A 19,859-nucleotide genomic window follows, 5' to 3' on the forward strand; every position below is an offset into this window, starting at 1 on the left:
TTATGTTTTGGGGCTCACCAGTGTTATTATGCACTTGAGAACAAAGGTTAAGGATGAATTGTTCGTTTAGGGTAGAATACCCACTTTGAACAATACATTATTAATATGGTACAGGTTAAGCCCCACCAAATACCACATGGACCCTGGAGCTTTTCGATTTAAACTATTTTCTGGGGTAATAAGATCAAATAAAATAAAATGTGTATTTATGATTTTATTTTGATTTTATTTCTGCATTTTTTCCAAAATTTCTATTTAGGTATCAACCTTCAATGATATATTGTTGGTATAAGGCTTTGATAACTTAATATGTTTCAGGTACCAGTAATCTAATTTCAAGGGCCAAAGTATTAATTAAACTAATATTCCGGGCACTAGAGGGGGCCCCAGAAACCCTAAGACTATTCATCGCAACCCAATAGGTAATGCGTGAAAAACGTTCATTTTACTGACTAAAACATTGAAACATATGCTACAGTATAATATAATAATAATATGTGTTGAACCTATCGATGATAGGTGTTAATAACAAAATTATACATCGCGGGCACCTACACCTTTTATCACAATGCTTAAGGTCAATTTTCTTGATTGAATCGTAAATATGGGCTGAACAAAGGGCTCATTGTCTTATTTTAATAATGTTGTGATTATTAACAATATTGTTTGTTATATTGATCATAAAGAAGTACGTATAAGCTACCTAATTTTAAATTTTAAAAGTATGAAAACTGTGAGATCTAGGACGCCCCTGGTGAATCATGTATTTGTGTAGCTCCAATCCCCCTACCAGTACATACTCTTTTCTTTTCGTGCACATTTAATTCGTAACCGTAACATTCACCAGTATCCACAATCATAATTTTATCAGCGATTTTAATTGAACTGTTACAACTTTTGATCCGTAATGGTTTAGGTATGATTCCCGAGATGGTCCACGCTATGATCGACAGTCTTAACATGGAACAGGTAAAAATCGAATCCTTGAAAACTACTCTCATCAGAAAGAGGATGAAAGTTCCCATCTTTGGTCCGTAAGTCTACATCTTCATTACATTCTTGAAACCTTAATATTTTGATAAATTGTAAGCAATTAAATTCCTTTTCTTTTATGTGTATTTGGCTATGGTTGCCACATACCTACACGGTATTTTTTTCTTCCCCATTTATTAATGTTATCTTTTCTGAAGATGCAGCTGAAGAAGTTGGTCTATCTTTGGCAACGTTGTGGGTACTAACTCAACTGTAAAGGTTTACTCCGTGTAATGATAAAGGAGTACCATTCCATTCTACAGGAGTACTTCCCTCTGTACATGTATAGTTATCCTGAACCTCATACTCAATAAATATGGCTAACAGTAATATGTACGATAAATTTAATAAACATATTTTGTCATATTTGTAGGGCCATTCAAAATGGGCGAACATCTGTGAAAGAGCAGATTCAAGTCGTGTGAATAACACATTTTGTGCAGACAAAAATTCTGAATAACACAATATTTAATTACTACAATGGTTTTGTAGATTTCTATTTTTAACAAGAAGCATAGTAGACAAAAGGTGCATAATTATTTGCATAATTACGTTAATACATACATTATTTTAATGTTTGGGCATCTATACTGTGTGCTTGAATTTATCATATTTTAGCAGGTGCTTCATCTGAACATTTTATCTTGACATTAGTCATATCAAGCAATAGGAACACTAAACGATATCGGGACAGGTTTGGCAAAGATGATTGGCACAATTGGACAGTAGTGCAGTGATTGCTACATACAGAGATATACAATATCACGGTCTTTGAAAAAAAATTGAATTACATTATATTCATTTTACAATATCCTTCAATATTCTTTCCTTCGTTTGTTCACGAATTTTGAATTCGGCATCTTAAAGGACAAGCGGTGGTAAAAGTATGGTTATCAACGCCATGGTAGGAAAGGAGTTGCTGCCCAGTAGTATGGGACATACCACCAATTGCTTCCTTCAGATCGAGGAGGCCCGCGATGATGACGCTGCATGTGATCCAAACGTCCCTCGTGAGGGGGCTCGGCTGCCAAGCTTTTCTGAGGTTGGGTCACACTTCATCATCAGGAGGAGTCAGTTCGCTACAGAGTCAACAACCAATGCTGCGATGTCTTACGAGGAGAATTCTATAATACCCCTTGACATTCCGGTAGGTAAACCGACTTACTCAGACGTCCTCATTACTATTCGTGCATTTTAGTTTTCCTCATCTCATTGTAGTATTTATGTCTTTTCTTTCTCTTTAAATTTGTTGTCGTACTACCCACTCTCTATCCTTACGCTGGCTCTTAATAGCTTTGTTCATAGTGAAAGCCTACGAGAGGTCCCGGGTTTGATCTCTGTTCAATGCATAGGTACTTGGACATTGTGTTTACCCACATATTATATACCTTTCGATCCAGGTGTACTAAAATAAGTACCTGGTAATACTGGGGTAGTGACATGTGCAGGACCCACAGGAAAGCGGTATCAATGCCAAAAGGACAAGCTGGCTAGTTAAGACCAAATAATGATGATGATGGTGATAATGATCATGATTAAAATAATAAAGATAATGATGATAATGATAACAATACAAATAATTATCATACAAATCATAATAGCAATAACAATAATAATGAATATATTAATAATCATGATAATCATGATTATTATTATTTGTATTTCTTTGATTATGTTTCACTTTGATTATATAATTATATCATGGTTTTATCATTAAATCTTCAGCTTCTACATGACTTATCGGACGCAAAAGCGGATCAACCCCTTGACATATGCCGCTACGTAGAGATTTTCTTGGCGAAGGACGACCACAAGTGTCCTTTGCTTACACACTTTCTTCAGATTCTCGATTGGTAAATGCTATCAACTATACCGGTTCCTAGTGGAATAGTGGAATAGTCAAATATTTTATTCAAAGCTTAACCTATGAGCATGAAAGTTACAGTTTTTCTAAAAATCTTTTAATTAATTTATTTATTTATTTAAAAATATCTATTCAGGATGACAATATCAGCCAAAGCTGTTTTTCATATTTGTCCTGTATATACATACATGGTAAAATACAAAGTAACAACGAAATACAAAATATTAATGAAATATGCAAAACCTATATTAGTGCAGCGGCTTAGCAAGAAAATTGTGCACTTTTTGATAAAAGCATGAAACTTCTAGCATAGTTTGCTTTCACCATAAGATTTATTTTCAGATGTGGAGGGAAGTCAGATTTGACCTCTGATGACCCTGAGAGGTCAAATCCAAAATGGCCGCCAGGCCGCATGGTCTAATGTACAAACATGCTTAACTTTTGAACCAAATAGTCCAGAGAAACGTTTAAGGTGTCATTTCCAACTAACTTGGGGATGCCAATTCATTTGGTAATACTTCTGAGATCGCCTGAACTCAGGGTTTTGCATTTAGATGAAGGTCAAGGTCTAAATTGACTAAAAATAGCATGTTTTGAAAGGTTACAAATGGTTATAAATCTCATTTATTTGTCATTTGTTCTCAAATTTCTTTAGGAATGGTTCCCCTGCATAGTCCTCCACCTTAATCCTTTTCAGGTAGTCTATTTCAGTTTGATTTGACCTCTGATGACCCTGAGAGGTCAAATCCAAAATGGCTGCCAGTCCGCAAGGGCTAATGTATAAACGCAGTAACTTTTGAACCAAATAATCCAGAAAAACATTTAAGGTGTCATTTCCAACTAAATTGGGGATGCCAGTTCATGTGGTAGTACATTTGAGATCACCAGAACTCAGGGTGTGGCATTTATGTCAAGGTCGAGGTCAAAATTGACTAAAAATAGCAAGTTTTGAATGGTTACAGAAGGTTAAATCCCCATTATTTGTCATTTGTTCTCCCTAGCTATGTTCTCAAATTTATTAAGGAATAGTTCCCCTGCAGAGTTCTCCACCTTAATCCTTTTCAGTTAGTTTATCTAACAGTTTGATATGTGACCTCTGATGACCCTAAGAGGTCAAATCCAAAATAGCCGCCAGTCCGCATGGTCTAATGTACAAACGTGGTAACTTTTGAACCAAAAAGTGTAGAAAAACGTTTGAGGTGTCATTTCCAACTAACTTGGGGATGCCAATTCATTACGTAATACATTGAGATCGCCAGAACTCAGGGATTTGCAATGAGGTCAAGTTAAAGGTCATATTAGGCCAAAAAAGTGCTGTTTTCTTTTTTAAAATAAACATTGCCTCTATTTTGACACTTAAGGTTTCATTATTTTAAAAATTAATAAAAAGACCCGTGTACCACCACTTTGACTATCCAGGGCCAAATTTCATAGAGCTGCTTATCGGCTGGTTCTGTGCTTACGTATTAGTTTCTACTTCAAAGCACTGCTAACCGTAAGCACACGAAAATGCATTAACCTTACGCTGCTTACTGGACGAAAATGAATTTTGTAACAATGCAATCCATTGTGAACGTACAAGGTGGACGCCTTGTTTTCTTGCTAACCAAAGTTGTCTGCTACAGTTATAGCACGAAAATTTGCTTACCGGTTAGCAGCTTTATGAAATTGGGCCCAGAAGACAAAAAAAGCTATTCCAAATACGACCTAAAACCTGTTCATAACCACAGCTATAGATATTTACATGAATTTAGCACTGTCCACAACTTATGCATATCCTAATGATGGTAACGATCAAAATCTAACAGTCTCCAGAACAAGATCACATTCCAGTGCATCTTTTCTTGCAGCGACAGTGGATTATTCATGCCACAACTTTTATGCTTCCGGGAGAGTGGTCCAAAGAGGCTGCCACCCAGTTGTTTCGTTTGTCCAGCCCAAGTCAGATGGCTCTGCATCTCTGGATTCTTGGCCAATATCTGGTTTCAACAGTTGGCCTGGTAGCAAGTGCGCTTGAGGTGCTGCTTGAGTGCTGCCTGGGATGGAGGAAAGTTCTCCAGGTTTCTAGACTTCTGTGCGAAGAGCTGTTTCCTGGCATCATTCACTATCATGCTCTCACTGGTTCGGTCGTATTAGCACCACAAATCGCTCTGGCAGTAACATTGATCCTTCACTGACCTCGATCGATCCTAGGCATGCACAGGAGTTCATTGAAGGAATCATTCACCTCTGGGAAAGACTTCTAAGTTTTTCCTGTGAATGTAGAAACAGTGTGACACCCGGTGAACGCATGAAAGATTGGAAGAGTCATACATTGTGTCAGACTCATGGTGGCAACTATCATGATTTTATGAAAAGCCTTGTACCGAAAGCTTGATCTGACACCAAAAGCGATCCCCAGCTAGCATCAGGAGCTGTCTTGCTGAATGAAGCCAGGGCCAGTTCAACCGCATCAGTACCAACAATACGTATGGATACCCTTTTACATCCATGGGACAAGGCCTACCAAGTGTGACTCAGCAGGAGAGCAGAGTACTCCACTTCCATCTGTTGCATATTATACAGTTCCTTGCCCTGTGGTAGAGGAAGGTAAACGGCTTCGCATGACATGAAATCAAACAATTCGGTTTTGTTCTCATTGAATCGAAGGAAGTCCTTCCAGCTTTCTGGCAGCAAAATGGAAGGAGCCACCCTTTTCCTGGTGCCCTTTCCCTTTTCCTGCCCTATTGAGGCTTTCAGGCTAGCAGGTAAGTATACACCATAGCCAAGGTCGATGTGGATGCTTTTCTCGAGTTGAGCAAAGATGTATGGGGCAAACACTTTTTCTCCATACTCTTGAAATGTTCTTGATGTTCCAGGGTTGAGCATTTAATTGAACCACAGCTTCACCATCAATAATTATTGCTTGGGCCACAGGTGCACTATTGTTTTCGAGCAGATTTGATTCCAGGCAGCGAAGTAGATCTGCTTTAACTCCAAACCGCATTTACCTCCAGTTAACAAAGCTGGCGGGACTGCCTGGTTTTCATGAGAGAAGAAATTGTCCATATCTCCATCCCTTGTCTGACACGAGATGTAAATCCTCAAAAAGAGACCACAGTCACTCTTAAGTGCTGCAAGCTGTGCCTTCTGTTTTAACATATATATAACCTTCGCCGGCTGCCGACTGAAAAATGGCAACTTGTTCGTATGAAGTGTTTGTGTGACAGCTAGGTGTCGTACACTGCTCTAGCCTTTCTGTCACAAACTTTGTGTACTGCTCACCTAGGGTCTCAATCCTTCTCCCCGTTTCAGCCAATTGGATGTCCATGATATGTCGCTTGTGCCAATGACTAGTATGTCTTGACTTTGTTCTAGAGATGGATTCCCCATCTCTTTCAGTACTGTCAGAAGTTCCCATCCCTCAAGAATGCTGCCTGCACTCCAGGTTGCTGGTCAAGGTGATGTTTGTATAGTGTTAGCAGAAACGTTAGTTTGCTTTATGGCATGTTCCTCAAACTCTGTAGCGATTATTTAAATTACTTAAACCAAATAAAACACAAAGTAACTTAAAGAACATCTTACCAGTATTATTGAGCAGTAACGGAAAGGAGCAGTTTCTCTGACTTGAATTGAGGTTTGTACCGTATACTGCCTAGCTGCCCACTGACAATGCTATATGCATATGGTCAGTTACAAGACAACTACTGGTTTGGTGCTATAATTAGTGAAATAAACTAACTGACAGGGATTACGATGGAGACTATGCAGGGGAACCACTCCTAAAGAAATGTGAGAACATAGGGGGACAAATAAATGGGAAAACTTTTTGTAGACATTCAAAACTTGCTATTTTTTTAGTCAATTTTGACCTTGACCTTGACTTCATGCAAAGCCCAGAGTTCTGGCGTACCCTAAAGTATTACTAAATGAATTGGCATCCCCAACTTAGTTGGAAATGACACCTTAAACGTTTTTCTGGACTATTTAGTTCAAGAGTTAAGCGTGTTTGGACAATTATTAGACTATGCGGCGGACTGGCAGCCATTTTTTATTTGACCTCTCAGGGTCATCAGAGGTCAAATCTGATTTCGCTCTACATCTGAAAATGAATCTCATGGTCTGCAGGGGAACCACTCTTAAAGAAATTTGAGAACATAGGAGCGAACAAATGACAAATAAATGGGATTTGTTTTGTTGTAAACATTGAAAACTTGCTATTTTTAGTCAATTTTGACCTTAACCTTGACCTAAATGCCAAACCCCGAAATCTGGCGATCTCAAAAGTATAACCAAATGCATTGGCATCCTCAATTTAGTTGGAAACGACACCTTAAATGTTTTTCTGGACTATTTTGTTCAAAAGTTAATTAGCGTGTTTGTACATTAGACCATGCGGACTGGCGGCCATTTTGAATTTGACCTCTCAGGGTCATCAGAGGTCAAATCTGACTTCCCTCCACATCTGAAAATGAATCTTATGGTCTAAACTAACTATGCTAGAAGTTTCATGCTTTTATCAAAAAGTGCACAATTCTCGTTATATGGGGAGCTAATCCGCTGTACTAATATATTACATGGATATCGAATGATATAACATTTTATAAAAAACAATTTCAACTCGGCTAACAATCTGGGTTTTGCTACTTTTACCTCTCGTAGTTTTGTAGTTGAAGGCAGGTATTATGAGAAATATTAATCAAATTTTAAATAACTATAATATATTGGAATTAGTGACATGCAGTGAAGTATTATCTATGAATAAATAATTAATGTTATCTCACATGTATTTCTCAAACAACGGTGTACATTAGATTTTATATCATAATTTGGGTCGTTATTCACAAGTCAGCACACATACACTACGTTAGACGTGCTCACTTAGAGAACTGACGAATTTGTTTTGGGAGTTTGTTTAAATCCAGAAGGGAGTTAACGCTATGCAAGAAAATGTGACTTAACGTCCTTATGGCGCTGAATAGACAATTAATATACGCACAAAATTGCTTTGAAATATTCGTATCGCATAAACATTAAATTATCATCTTGAATATCTAAACAGTCCCGGGATAAGCATGTGTCGCGAGATGGGAGATAAGGTAAAAGCTTTCTGTGAAGATGCTGACGTACATGTCTTGATAGTCAACACTATGTCTGGCATATCAGCCGAGGTAAGATGTTAATCAGAATCTGCTTTTGTGAAGAAATCACCTTTTGCAGCTGCAAGTTGTGATTTTTCACTATCACAAAAGGTAGCGATATGTCACTAATTATTTTGGTAAGGAAAACCAATCTTACTTGGAAATAGATTCTTTAATGGCAATGCTAACGCTAGATAATTGTAATACCAGTAACTCTTACATTACTATTATGTAATATGTTCATCTCCTAAAGTGGTTGAGTATTCGATAATTTAGTAATAACATTCACAACATTTCCATTTGATAATCATAATTATTATCCCCATCTCCTAGCACCACATCTTAGAGGCAAGTCGTGTTTATCCGCCTCTTGTCAGCAGTAAGAAGTCACTCTAATGTCCTGGCTGTTTTGACCTCTTCCTTCTCCCCACTCTACTTTCCTTTCTCTATCGACCAATACACATTAACGAGGATGGGGACTACCTCATTCTAGTACTTTGGTATCAAAATAAGAACATACTTTCTGAAGTTATGGGTATTGAAAGACCTTCTGCTAATCAAAAGCATTAGTGCGCGTCAGTCTTTAGCAGAATAGCTCAAAACGCTTTCGCCCTTCTCGAAGCCAAACGAAAGTGTCTTTAGATTTGTTTTCTTATCAACGGATTATGGTACTACATCGCTCAAAAATGTGGAAATTGTGCTCTGTGCTCTAGGTTTTAGTATATTCAATTATTACGCTTTTTAATTATCTTACAAACAGACAAAGGAACACTTCTTGAAAGTAAAAGAGCGTCTGCCAAACCCTGATATCATCATCGGCTTCACGGTGTGGGACATGGTAGACAATGAACGGCCAGAAAGAAAAGAAAAAGTACGTATGACATCAAAACAGTTTTTCTCTTTGATATTCGTAACGATTCTTCGGTCACAGTAGGGACGGGGGGGGGGGGCTGCGTGGTAAATGTACCAAAATGTTCTGGTACACCCTATGTTGTTAAAAATACGGACGGGCTGGGGAAAGTCCACGTTTAGCGAAGATTTGAAGTTGCATATGTACGTGCTTGTGTATGTGCGTAGTGAGAAAAGCTCTTTTTCCACTGTTGATCTGCACAAAATTGAAAAGCACAAAACAAGTATTTTAAAACTTGAAGTTCACACTCATATGCACTTTCTTCACGTGTAAAATGCATTATAATGATAAAACCAAAACAAAAATTAAAGTGCAGAAATTATTGGAGCTAGCTTCCCCGGTGATAAACTTATAATCAAGAAATAAATTTCAGTCAAATCTAGTACCATATTACACAATTTCTAAATATATTATTTAAATAGTTTCTCAATGGTGGAGAATAGCGGAAAACAATGGAGAAACTGAGTAGCTGTAAAATCACTCGTCACTGACTAAGACAATACTGTACATGCTTTAAAAGTGCATTCAGGCATCCTTATCAATTCATAAATTCCTCTGCAAGTCTTCCACTGAAATCCTTGGCATGGAATACCGGAACAAGATATGACCAAGCTGCAGAGAATCAAAAACTCTGCAGCACGTCTAGTTTCTCTTACCAAAAAAACATGACCATATTACACCAACCCTTAAACAATTGTATTGGCTCCCCATTAGATTTCGTGTCCAGTTCAATTTCTAATTTAACTTTCAAGTCTATACATGGTCAATGGTCATGCCCCAAATTATCTTATTGAAATGATTCAGTTATACACGCCCAATAGGCTCCTATGTTCTGCAAATCAAACTCTCTTGACCGTTAACAAAGCAAAACAAAATATTTTGGTGATAGGTCCTTTTCATGCTCTGCTCCACGTTTATGAAATTCTCTTCCAGCCTCCATTCGTTGCATCTCCGATCAAAATGAAAAAAAAAATCTAATGGAAAAGGTATATTCAACCTAGTTCTTAAATTGTTACCTTACCTTGTTATCTTATGTTTGATAATTTCACTCTTGTTCTCTTGTCATTTTCTCTGTTCGTTTTACTTCCATCAATATTGTAAAGCGCTTTGATATATATATATATATTTTTTATAAAAGCGCTACTAAGTACAAGTTATTAATTATTATTATTTAACTTCAAATCCGTAACGATCTTGCTTTGAAATATTCGTCCTCTGTTATTATGCTTTTGAAGTTAGCTCATGATACTCATGATACTCAGTACGTTTATATTAAAATAAATGCTACATTTAGATAGGAGAACAACACATAATTGGCAACTAATCGGCATCGATTATCTTGCAGGTGAAGCGGGGACACCTCACAGATGCCTTTGGGCTTCTAAAATCGACTGGTACAGTCTCTACAATGGAAGAAGCAAAGGAGAGGTGTTTCTTTATATCTGGAAGAGAGGCACTCAGTGATGCCCTTGGAGAACAAAGTATATATTCCATGTCACTTTTATAAAAATCGAAGTATCACGTATGAAAAGGAAGAGGCCCTGCAAGCGAAATTTTGGTTAGAAAATAATGTCACCTATCAGTAAGGATGCTACTTTCATGAATGTTGCTGTTGAAAGGTTACTCTTTTATTATGAACGCAAAATTCACACTCACAAAGGGTAATAACATATCAAAAACCTTGAAATAGATAACGTACTCATAAGCCATCATGATAACCACTCCACAAGTATGTCTGACCATAAATTGTATATTTTATGTTCAATATTGTTCATATATGATTACTCTTTTTCTGCCTTCTGCTTTTTAACCCGGTTTGTATCAGTAAAAAGTTAAGACATTCGGGTTCGGCGGCGTTTGCACGATGATTTAACTATCTTTGCCATCTTCATGTGGAACCTTCCACAGTTATACTTGCAATAATTACGTGATTTATAAGTAATAATCGTTAGCAATAAGGAATGATGATCGTAAACAATATCATCGTAAAGAATCACCAAACTTCTGCTAGTGGCTGTTTTAAGGTTCATTTATTCGAATACACTATACTATGTTGTTTATTAATCTCTAACAGCGAAGAACGTGGAAGAGCCGCGAAAGGAGAGGCGGCAATCATTTCAAGACTTCTTGAAAAAGATAGAGGTAAGACTAAGAGTAATCATTTTGTCAATTAAGGCTTATTTCCATGTAGAGACCATACATGGGTCATGAGTTATATGATGAAAATAACATTTATATTATACCACTGTCGTGGCCGTTGTTCCATCTATTTATATATGATTGTTAGTAACCACTTGATTGACATCGTTAAGTCTTCTTCGAGGGGATTTGTTAAAAGAGGAGTAAATGCCTTACCAAAGGGCACTAGCGCATCTACTTGCTTTCGAACCCGGGTCCTCCTAGTTCACTGCTCTACCTCTTAACCATCGCTCCTCAAGACCTCAATGATAATGGTAGAAATCGTGTTTAATGTCAGAAAACTTAAACATTTTCTGTGTTTGTTATTCTTTTTCTATTTTTATTCTTATTATCCCAGGAGCGAGCAACTATCGCTGGGAAGAAAGACAAACTAGACAGTAACCGTCTAGTATGCCAGGATATCTTGACTTCGTGCATGACAATTATTGATACCTTGAGGTCGTCGATCGAACACAAAATGTGGGTGTTTGTAGAGGCCTGCTAATCGTGGCATTCCACTATGTTTCAACTTTAAACGATCATTTTTAAAGAGAAATTCAACCTGAACACAAAATTGCTGTTTTAAAAAAAAAAGGCAAAAAAAAAAAAAATCAGAGAATTGTCAAATTTGTGAATCCGACGAAAATTAAAATAAACTTATTGAAAAGGATGGAATCAGATATATCCAATATCACGTGTCAAAATATCTGAGCTCTGAATAGTCCCTAGGAGACCACGTTTCGTAGCTAGCTTGTCAATAATTTAGTGAATTAATCATATGAAATAAACCCCATCTGTAAAGATATACGGTCGTCACAACTGATACAATAACAGAGAGATACATGTACATTATGTAAATCTTTATATTGCAATCTTACTAATTCCTGAGGTGAAACAAGTTGAAGAGGGGGTGTGAGATAGTGAAAACATGCGTATACCTGACAGAGAGAGAGAGAGGGGGGGGGGGGGACAGAGGGAGACATTTTGCAGAAATTGTTGGACTGTTACACCTCAGTTGTGAAAGAATATTATATTTCACTGAGATAGTTGTTTTTCTTTTATAGGAATGAACTGAAACTGGAGTTAAACACGCTTAAGCAAAACACTAGCCTACTCCTCGAACAGACCAAAAAGTACATGATAGAAAGCAAAACGCAGAGAGAAAAGGCTCTCATCAGCGTTGATGAAGAGGTAAATATATATATATATGGTCTAGAATTAGATCAATACCTTAATCAAGCCGATGGACCGACATCAGACCGACAACACACCGTATAGAGATTAAAGGTATTACAAAGTTTTGGTATTGGATCATGAATTTGGTTCAAATGAACATATTGGAAGCATATGCGATCCTACAATATTCAGTGATCGTTGTCGAGGTTGAAATCGAGTCAACTGTTATGAATTGTAAATAATAAACTCTTTATGTTGTATAACTCCCTCTCAAGGTCAAGATTTTAATTAAGCTATAAAACAATGTTTCTTGACTAAAATCGACCGATCAGCTATTACCGTTCGGAAATTATATGTCACAACTACATATTCTGAGATGTTTATGGCCGCAGCTAACATTATACGGCCGTAGGCGCTATTTGAAATTTATCAAAATTTACCGGGAGCACCGGTAAATTTTTATTTTCAATTTTTCTCGAAAGCAGAAGTGTTTTAGGGGCAAAATTTTCTAGCGCTTATAATACATCCACAGGGGCATCCAAATATATCAAAATTGTAAAGAATTACTATCCACCCAATTTCAAAATTTCCCAAAACTTTGTATAACCTTTAAGGTTTAATACGGCAAATGATCAAGCGTCGGTCGGTTTGTCGGCGTGAGTGAGATATGAAAATTCATGTTTTCTTTACAAATGCTTCATTATTTTTAAGACTTACCTGTGACGAGGGAGAGAAAGAGGGGAAGAAAGAGAGAATGAGAGAGAGAGAAAAAAAAGAAAGGGAGGGGGGGGGCGATGTTTCTCAAAATTCCAAACAATAGACCAGTTCACGATTACCACATTATTGCAATGACCCAGAATATCCACAGATCTTCAAAACACGAAGAGGTCCACTTTGTACATTTTGAAATAATTACTCCTACAGCGATAGAGGTGTTATATAAATAGCCTTTGTTTTCCTTTTCAAAGAATACTTCCACATGTGTATCACGGAGTGCATGAATGAATAATGATTACATAACTTTCATGAGCACGTATCCAATATTTTGTCTCCGTGTTTTTCACAATTTGGTCTGCAATTACCTTTATCTGCTCATGCTCAGACTGCAACCGTGAACTGGCTTGATGACCTTCCGTTTCTTCTGTTCTTATTTGCCTCCTTTCCTTTTACCTTTACCGTGAATATTAAATTGGCTCGATTTTATCATTTGTTTCCTAATTTCTTGCTACCAGATAATGGAATGCATGGATGACGTCATTAGACGGATGGAGACAAAACTAGCCAACGAGAGGAATGAAAGGGCGCTAGACGCGTTTTTCCATGAACATGGAGCGGTGAGATTTCCAAGCATGTCTTTTTATTGGGGGGGGGGGGGGTGGGGGAGGGGTAGGATGCCAGATCTCCTTCCGAGTATTTGTAAAAACTGGTCCAACTCATCAATATCAAAGCATACATGTCATTTTCAATTTTCTTTGTTTATACGTTTGTAATTCTTTGGGGGAAAAAGTAGAAAAGATTTGGACGTTAGGGACAAAGAATTAACAACAAAACTCAATGCCTTCAGTCAATTGATATGTATGAAGTGTACATCAAGTGGATGTTTAAATGCTTATTAATCAAGTCATCTGTTGGTTAATATTTTATCTCAACATCTCTCCCTTTATGCAGGCCATCGTTCATGACTGGTACAGAAAGATCACCAAGGCAACTAACCGTACCACCCGAATGGCATGCGAAGACTATTCCCACGACCTCCTTCGTAAGAAGCTTTAGCATTCGATTTCTAAGCACATTAAAAACAACCGAAGACTCAAAGTAATTCGTAACCAATATCTTAAACTAACATAATTGTTTCTGAATGTGGCCAACACCAGTGCCATTGGTAAAAAGAGTTCTGCCAACAGCTTGTGAAAGATTTGTAGTAGAGATGAGTTATATATTTATAGCAGTAGCCCTTTGATGTCTTTTCATTGATCATTTCGCAAATCAAATAATAGGTGAGTACAAGAAATGCTTCCAGGAGTTTCCTCATGAGCACCCGAAGGCCTTCATCCAAGCTCTACATGAAGAGATCCTTCCACAGGTCACAGTCAGCACGGAGATGGAGGGAAGCGCTGTCGAATCCTTACTAAAAGGGGTCACCGATAAAGGGCTTGTTGCAGTGTTCGCGACGTCGAGGAAACGCGTTGCCACCGGTAGGAAATGTCTTTCAAGTACACCATGAAGGGGAAGTCAGGAGCACATCCAAGATTTTGTTTAAAAAAACATTCCTAGAATTTATTTTTAAAAAGCAGGAAAAAACAAGTGGGTGTGATGGAGGTCATCATGTTTTTCTAGGTGCAGTTTTACTTATAGTCATGGCCTCAAAAGAGGTGAAAAGATGCCACTAAGGTTGTCAAAATCCGTTGGACAAACAAAAACAAATAAAAACTGAAACAAAATTTAACTAAAAACAAGCAACACAAATATGGATTCTTTCCATTGTGGCAATGCGCCCAAGTTTGCTCTTTACTCCTTCGTGTTTGCATGTGTATATGTGTGTGGGCACTGGTGCGTGTGTTTACGGACCAAAGCCTATAATATTATTTACTATTTCATTTGTATGATGGATGGCAGTTGATAATACAATCTGCAGGGAAAACAACTAGTTAGCAAGTTAAAGGTAAAGACAAGTTCTGGTCATGCGATTGCATTGTGAAAAAAACGTTGTGGAATCGATCAGAAAAGGTTGATCACCTAGCGTATAAGTATTGGTGTCTACTGCAAGGTTCTGGAATCATCAAAATGATAAGAAATTTGGCCCAGTCTTGGTAACGTTACAGGCACTGTACACATAAAGATGTATATGGGACTACGCGACACGTGTACGTCATCTACCCGGTCCGGATAGATATAATAATTTACCAAATATATCAATTAGTAGGCGGTTTCCCGGCAAAATTCGAATCATCACGTATTAGTCAAAACATTTTCTTTCATATGATTGGTGATAAGAGCTTCCAATTCATTTTTTGAGAGGGAGGGGGGGGGGGGAGCGTTTCAAAAACTGGTCTATATCTTTAACGACATTTTCACTTCATATCATAGTTGGCGCTCAGGACCCAAATAATCGTGCGGAAAGACAGCGAATGGCAGCAGGAGCCAGCGTTATGTTTCTTCAAGTACGACGATGGCTATGGGGGGCAATTGAGGACAAACTTCTGAGGAAATTTGAGACTGAGAGTAAACATGGTCTCAGTGAAATCAAGAATTCATGCAGACAATCTGTGGAAGCGTAAGTTGGGAGTCCTACGTATCAAATAGATTAATCTTTTGCACAAATAAATACTTTAAACCATTCTATAATCACCACAGCAAAGCATATTTAATCAATTGGACCTTCTGTCGTGACTGTTTATCATAAATTTCTATTTTCTAAAGTTCCAAGACTCGCGGGTTCCTGAGAATCTGGAAAAACAACAATGAAGTATTCTTTTGAATATCGTACGCCCGAGACTTTCATCTGGACATACATTTTCTTGGGACAGTCAAACGAACGCAATGCGTGTTTTTAAAGGAGGGATATTAATGCGGAAACTGTACAACAGCGTAAATTCAAAAAATCTTTGTTGATTTTCAAGAGGACAAGCACTTATCTTCTGTAATCATTTTGATTGAATTGTGACAGCTCAGAAGTATGTTTCGTGATATCTAAAATTCATTCGGTGTCGTGAGAATCGTGGATCTTGTGGAGACTACAAACGACAAAATATTGTATTAAACATAACATCAATTAATGACATTTTCGCAGTCACAAATCCTTGAAATATTCTCACCGACAGATTCTGCGACGTCACAGATGCTTACTACCAAAACCAGATCGAGAACGCCCTCAGGATGCAGTACCGGTCAGAGTGGATAGACCGAAAAACTAAGCTCGACCAACTCTTCCAGCTGAGTGATCGCCTCAATGTTTACAGGTAGTTGACAAGTGCAATATCCTATTTTATTATCATCTTACCTGCCAAACAGTCCTACTTTAAAACAAAGGTAGATGCAGATGTGGATGTCATAGGCGAGAATAGCTTTTCAGCCGTGTCAGATCTCCGGATAAAAACATGAATATACAGATAACGAAATTTTCGAGGGGAATATACAAATTTCATAAAGATCTAAGTTGATATTATCTTTAAGTTGGACTTAAAAATTATGGAGGGCCATTAGCATCTATGAAAATATTAAGAAAAAGTTATTTTAAAAGGCATAACATGTTGATTCAAATAATTCATATATTCTATTATCAAGGAGATTTTATGTTCTTGATCAGGAATTTATAAAAAGATTAAAACACTTGAATATTTGCCTTTGAATATATTTTATTTTAAGGCTACAAATGGCTCTCCATGAATTTTAAGTCCAACTTAGAGTTAAATTCGACTTAGGATCTTTATGAAACACCCCTGGTGTTTTTCAACATCAAAATATGATTGATTCATTTTTTATTTCACTACATCCTCTCTTCTTTGCTATTTTCGGGAAAGAATGAAAATATTTACCCCAATTCTTTTTTTGAAAAGAATCTGAAAAATGAGACTACATGTAAAGATACACAACATAGTCAAAGAGCTGATGCGGTCGGATTTTCTCGCCTGTGACCAATGGGATAATCTTAATTACTTGTTTAGCCAAGTTCCAAAAAGTAGATGCAAATGCAGGCTTGCCTTGTGCCCATTGCACTCGAGACGTCATTCCTATCGCGTTAATACCTGCCCTCAGAAATCTCCTGAAATTTTGAAGACGGTTCATGATTCTGATGTTTTATAATTGCGAAACACAAATTTCCCTTGGCAAAGGGTTTATATTAATGACCAAACAGTTGATGCAGTAATCTCAAGGTTTAATTATCCGAAGGTTCATAATGAAATGTTCAAGTGAAATAGGGACCATTATTCTAAAAATGAAATAAAGTTCATTATGCCGAAGGCTCAAAATTCCTCAAAATGATACAGGGTTCAATGTCATTTTCGGAAGTAAGATCTAACTTTCGGAATTTATCCAACTCCTATTTCATTTTCGGAGTAATGTATCCTATTTTACCTTTGGAATTATGAACCTTTGGATAATCAAACCTTGATATTACTGCATCAAGCCCCATTTTATTTCGGCAACATACATTCGCAATGATGAACCTAAACGCAACTTCCAATTTTAAAACCTTTTGAAAAAATGAGTTTTCGGAATTATGGACCTTCGGCAAAACGACCTACAGTGAATGCAATCAGTTGATATGCAAATTAAAGATAAACTTGAGTTCTGGGTAAAAAAAACAAAAAAACTTAATGTTCAAGACTACAAATAAATTTCATTTGCCAAACAATTTTTGTAAAAAATGTATACTGGCTGAGTAATGAGCATAGAAATATAAGGAAATCAAGATAAGCTAGCCCCGACACCATTTGTGTAGTCCCATATACATCTTTCTGTGAACAGTGCTTGTTACTTTACCAATACTGGGCCACATTTATTATGATGTTGATGACTCAAGAACCTTGCAGTACACACCAATACTAACATGCTACATGATCAACTTTTCTGATCCATTTCACACCTTTTCTTTCACAATGCAATTGCATGACCAGAACTCAACTTTATCTTTAAGTCATTAGCCCTTACTAATGACCGGTCATTGTTAAATTACGTGTTAGGCAAAACAAATTACTGGTCACGAGTACGCTCTCAACCTACCATTTGATTAGGATCCTTTTCATCATCTTAGTAAATACCCATAACAATAGCCGCGATTTCTTTTTGGCGGCCGTTTTCTGCTTCAATCATATCTGAATGAGCCTTAAAGGGGAATAATTCTCAACCAACATGTTCATTTTAGTTTGTAGGCCATGTAAAACATTATCTGAAAATATAAAGCACCGTACATTTGACAAGAGGAAGGAGGCAGCTCTTCTTTAGAGTCCTTCGTCTTTCGCGGCTCTGATAATTTTCAGAGCGTCGCCATTGTGTTTGCGCATGGCCGGTTCTGTGACGTATCGCGTGGAGTCGACCGCTATATCATGTCAACTCGGCAATCTGCCTCTGTAAAATGATCACTGCAGATCACATTTTTTTTTCCTGTCCTACTTGTACTTTTTGCCAAGAAATTTCTGCACCTTTAAAGCTGATACCCATAACTTGACTATTTCATTGCGATTATGTGGGTCTGGAAACAGATGAAACGATTTCCCCTTGGTTTTCGAGGAACAATTATTTCAATCAAACATTTGGCAGTACACCAACTTGACCTGAATTGTATATAACGCGCGCTTATAGGCATATCGCCACGCTAAATCAGTTCTCCGTGTGATACGTCACAACCCGGAGGTTTTAAAGGGATATTTCGACAAAATGGCAGCTTCCTTGGGCAGCAGACGATGTCACAAATATTGCAAAGTCGGGTCTCCCTATTGTACTTGCAAGACGTTATTATTTGGCCTACATCAATGCTTTATCAAATGGAACGTTGTTTTACTCTCTATGTCATGATAATGCTTCATAGTCGAGAGATGAATTATCATCTAAACTATCAACGATCATTCCAGAGCCTCAGGGTCGAAACACCTTGTGTATACAGGCGTACAAGGTATCGTTATACGACGTTTGGCTATAATGATGTTATTTGCTGTTGACATAGGATAATTTTTAATAATGTTTGTTGATGGTATAGACATGATAGATATACAAATTACTTATAATGTATGTCATAGCGTAATATCCCTAGTCTATACGAGGAATGAATACATCACTCCAATTATGGATGCCGAAACCCCGCAAATCTACAATGGGTGAGTTAACTATTTTAATTATTCATTTCTCTTTAGACACAAGGCTAAGGAACTCAAACAGCAACAAGGAGCTCTCCAACCTAACTACCTAGACGTAATTGAGTAGACGTGGACACAAATTAATATCATCTGGAATTTTAGTATGATAATGTCTTCCATGCAAAACCGTGTTTGGCTATGGTTTACAGGTTGTATGATCGAAGGGCTCGATGTTACTGAGCAATAATCGTATGTATTCATGCTCACAAGTACCCGTCGTGTGCAGGTTCGTCATCTTGACGTAGGGAATGTATCATCGAGTAGTCTTTGATGCGTCATTTGAGAGTGACGCTACATTGCTACTATTTAGCAAAATGCCTTATTTCATAAAAAGAGCCATGCATTTCTTTGAAACTAATTACGAACCCTGAAGGAATTATACCACCTTATAAATCTAAATATCCAATTGTTCCTCTCTTTCAAATCACCATTATCAATAAAGCTTGTGGCCAATAAAATTAGTCTCAACGCTAATACACCCGAGCTGCAAGTGTTATCCTATCTCTTTGTAAGAAACATTAAGTATATAATATACAGCGCATCGTTATAGACAAAAACATTATATCATAATGGTTAGTTGATGCAACTATCCGTTAAATCTATCCAATACGCGGAATAAAGTAAGAGTCAATTCCTATCTATCTATCTAATATACGAAATAAAGGAAAAGTGTTAATATCTTTAAATTATATCTTACGCTAGTGAATAACACCTAGTTTTTAAGC

The 19,859-nt window shown here is 37.3% G+C and overlaps 3 protein-coding genes across 3 annotated transcripts; all 3 read left to right on the forward strand.

The window, feature by feature from the left end:
• Positions 1–923: 923 nt before the first annotated feature.
• LOC105442437 (transmembrane GTPase fzo-like) lies at positions 924–10,433 on the forward strand. Its single transcript, XM_030974494.1, has 6 exons — positions 924–1,034; positions 1,900–2,179; positions 2,758–2,885; positions 7,938–8,046; positions 8,777–8,887; positions 10,272–10,433. Exons 1-6 carry the CDS (start codon positions 931–933, stop codon positions 10,431–10,433), a joined length of 894 nt encoding a protein of 297 aa, XP_030830354.1. The 5' UTR covers positions 924–930.
• A 3,082-nt stretch (positions 10,434–13,515) lies between these two features.
• Positions 13,516–14,504, forward strand: LOC105442436. The gene is made up of 3 exons (XM_030974495.1): positions 13,516–13,614; positions 13,949–14,039; positions 14,278–14,504. Exons 1-3 carry the CDS (start codon positions 13,516–13,518, stop codon positions 14,502–14,504), a joined length of 417 nt encoding a protein of 138 aa, XP_030830355.1.
• An 874-nt stretch (positions 14,505–15,378) lies between these two features.
• LOC105439944 lies at positions 15,379–19,598 on the forward strand. Its single transcript, XM_030974791.1, has 3 exons — positions 15,379–15,554; positions 16,102–16,239; positions 19,132–19,598. The coding sequence occupies exons 1-3, from the start codon at positions 15,409–15,411 to the stop codon at positions 19,199–19,201; spliced, it is 354 nt and encodes a 117-aa protein (XP_030830651.1). The 5' UTR covers positions 15,379–15,408; the 3' UTR covers positions 19,202–19,598.
• Positions 19,599–19,859: the final 261 nt, after the last annotated feature.

The sequence above is a fragment of the Strongylocentrotus purpuratus genome, unplaced genomic scaffold (assembly GCF_000002235.5).
Source record: "Strongylocentrotus purpuratus isolate Spur 01 unplaced genomic scaffold, Spur_5.0 spur5_scaffold_7, whole genome shotgun sequence".
NCBI lineage: Eukaryota > Metazoa > Echinodermata > Echinoidea > Camarodonta > Strongylocentrotidae > Strongylocentrotus > Strongylocentrotus purpuratus.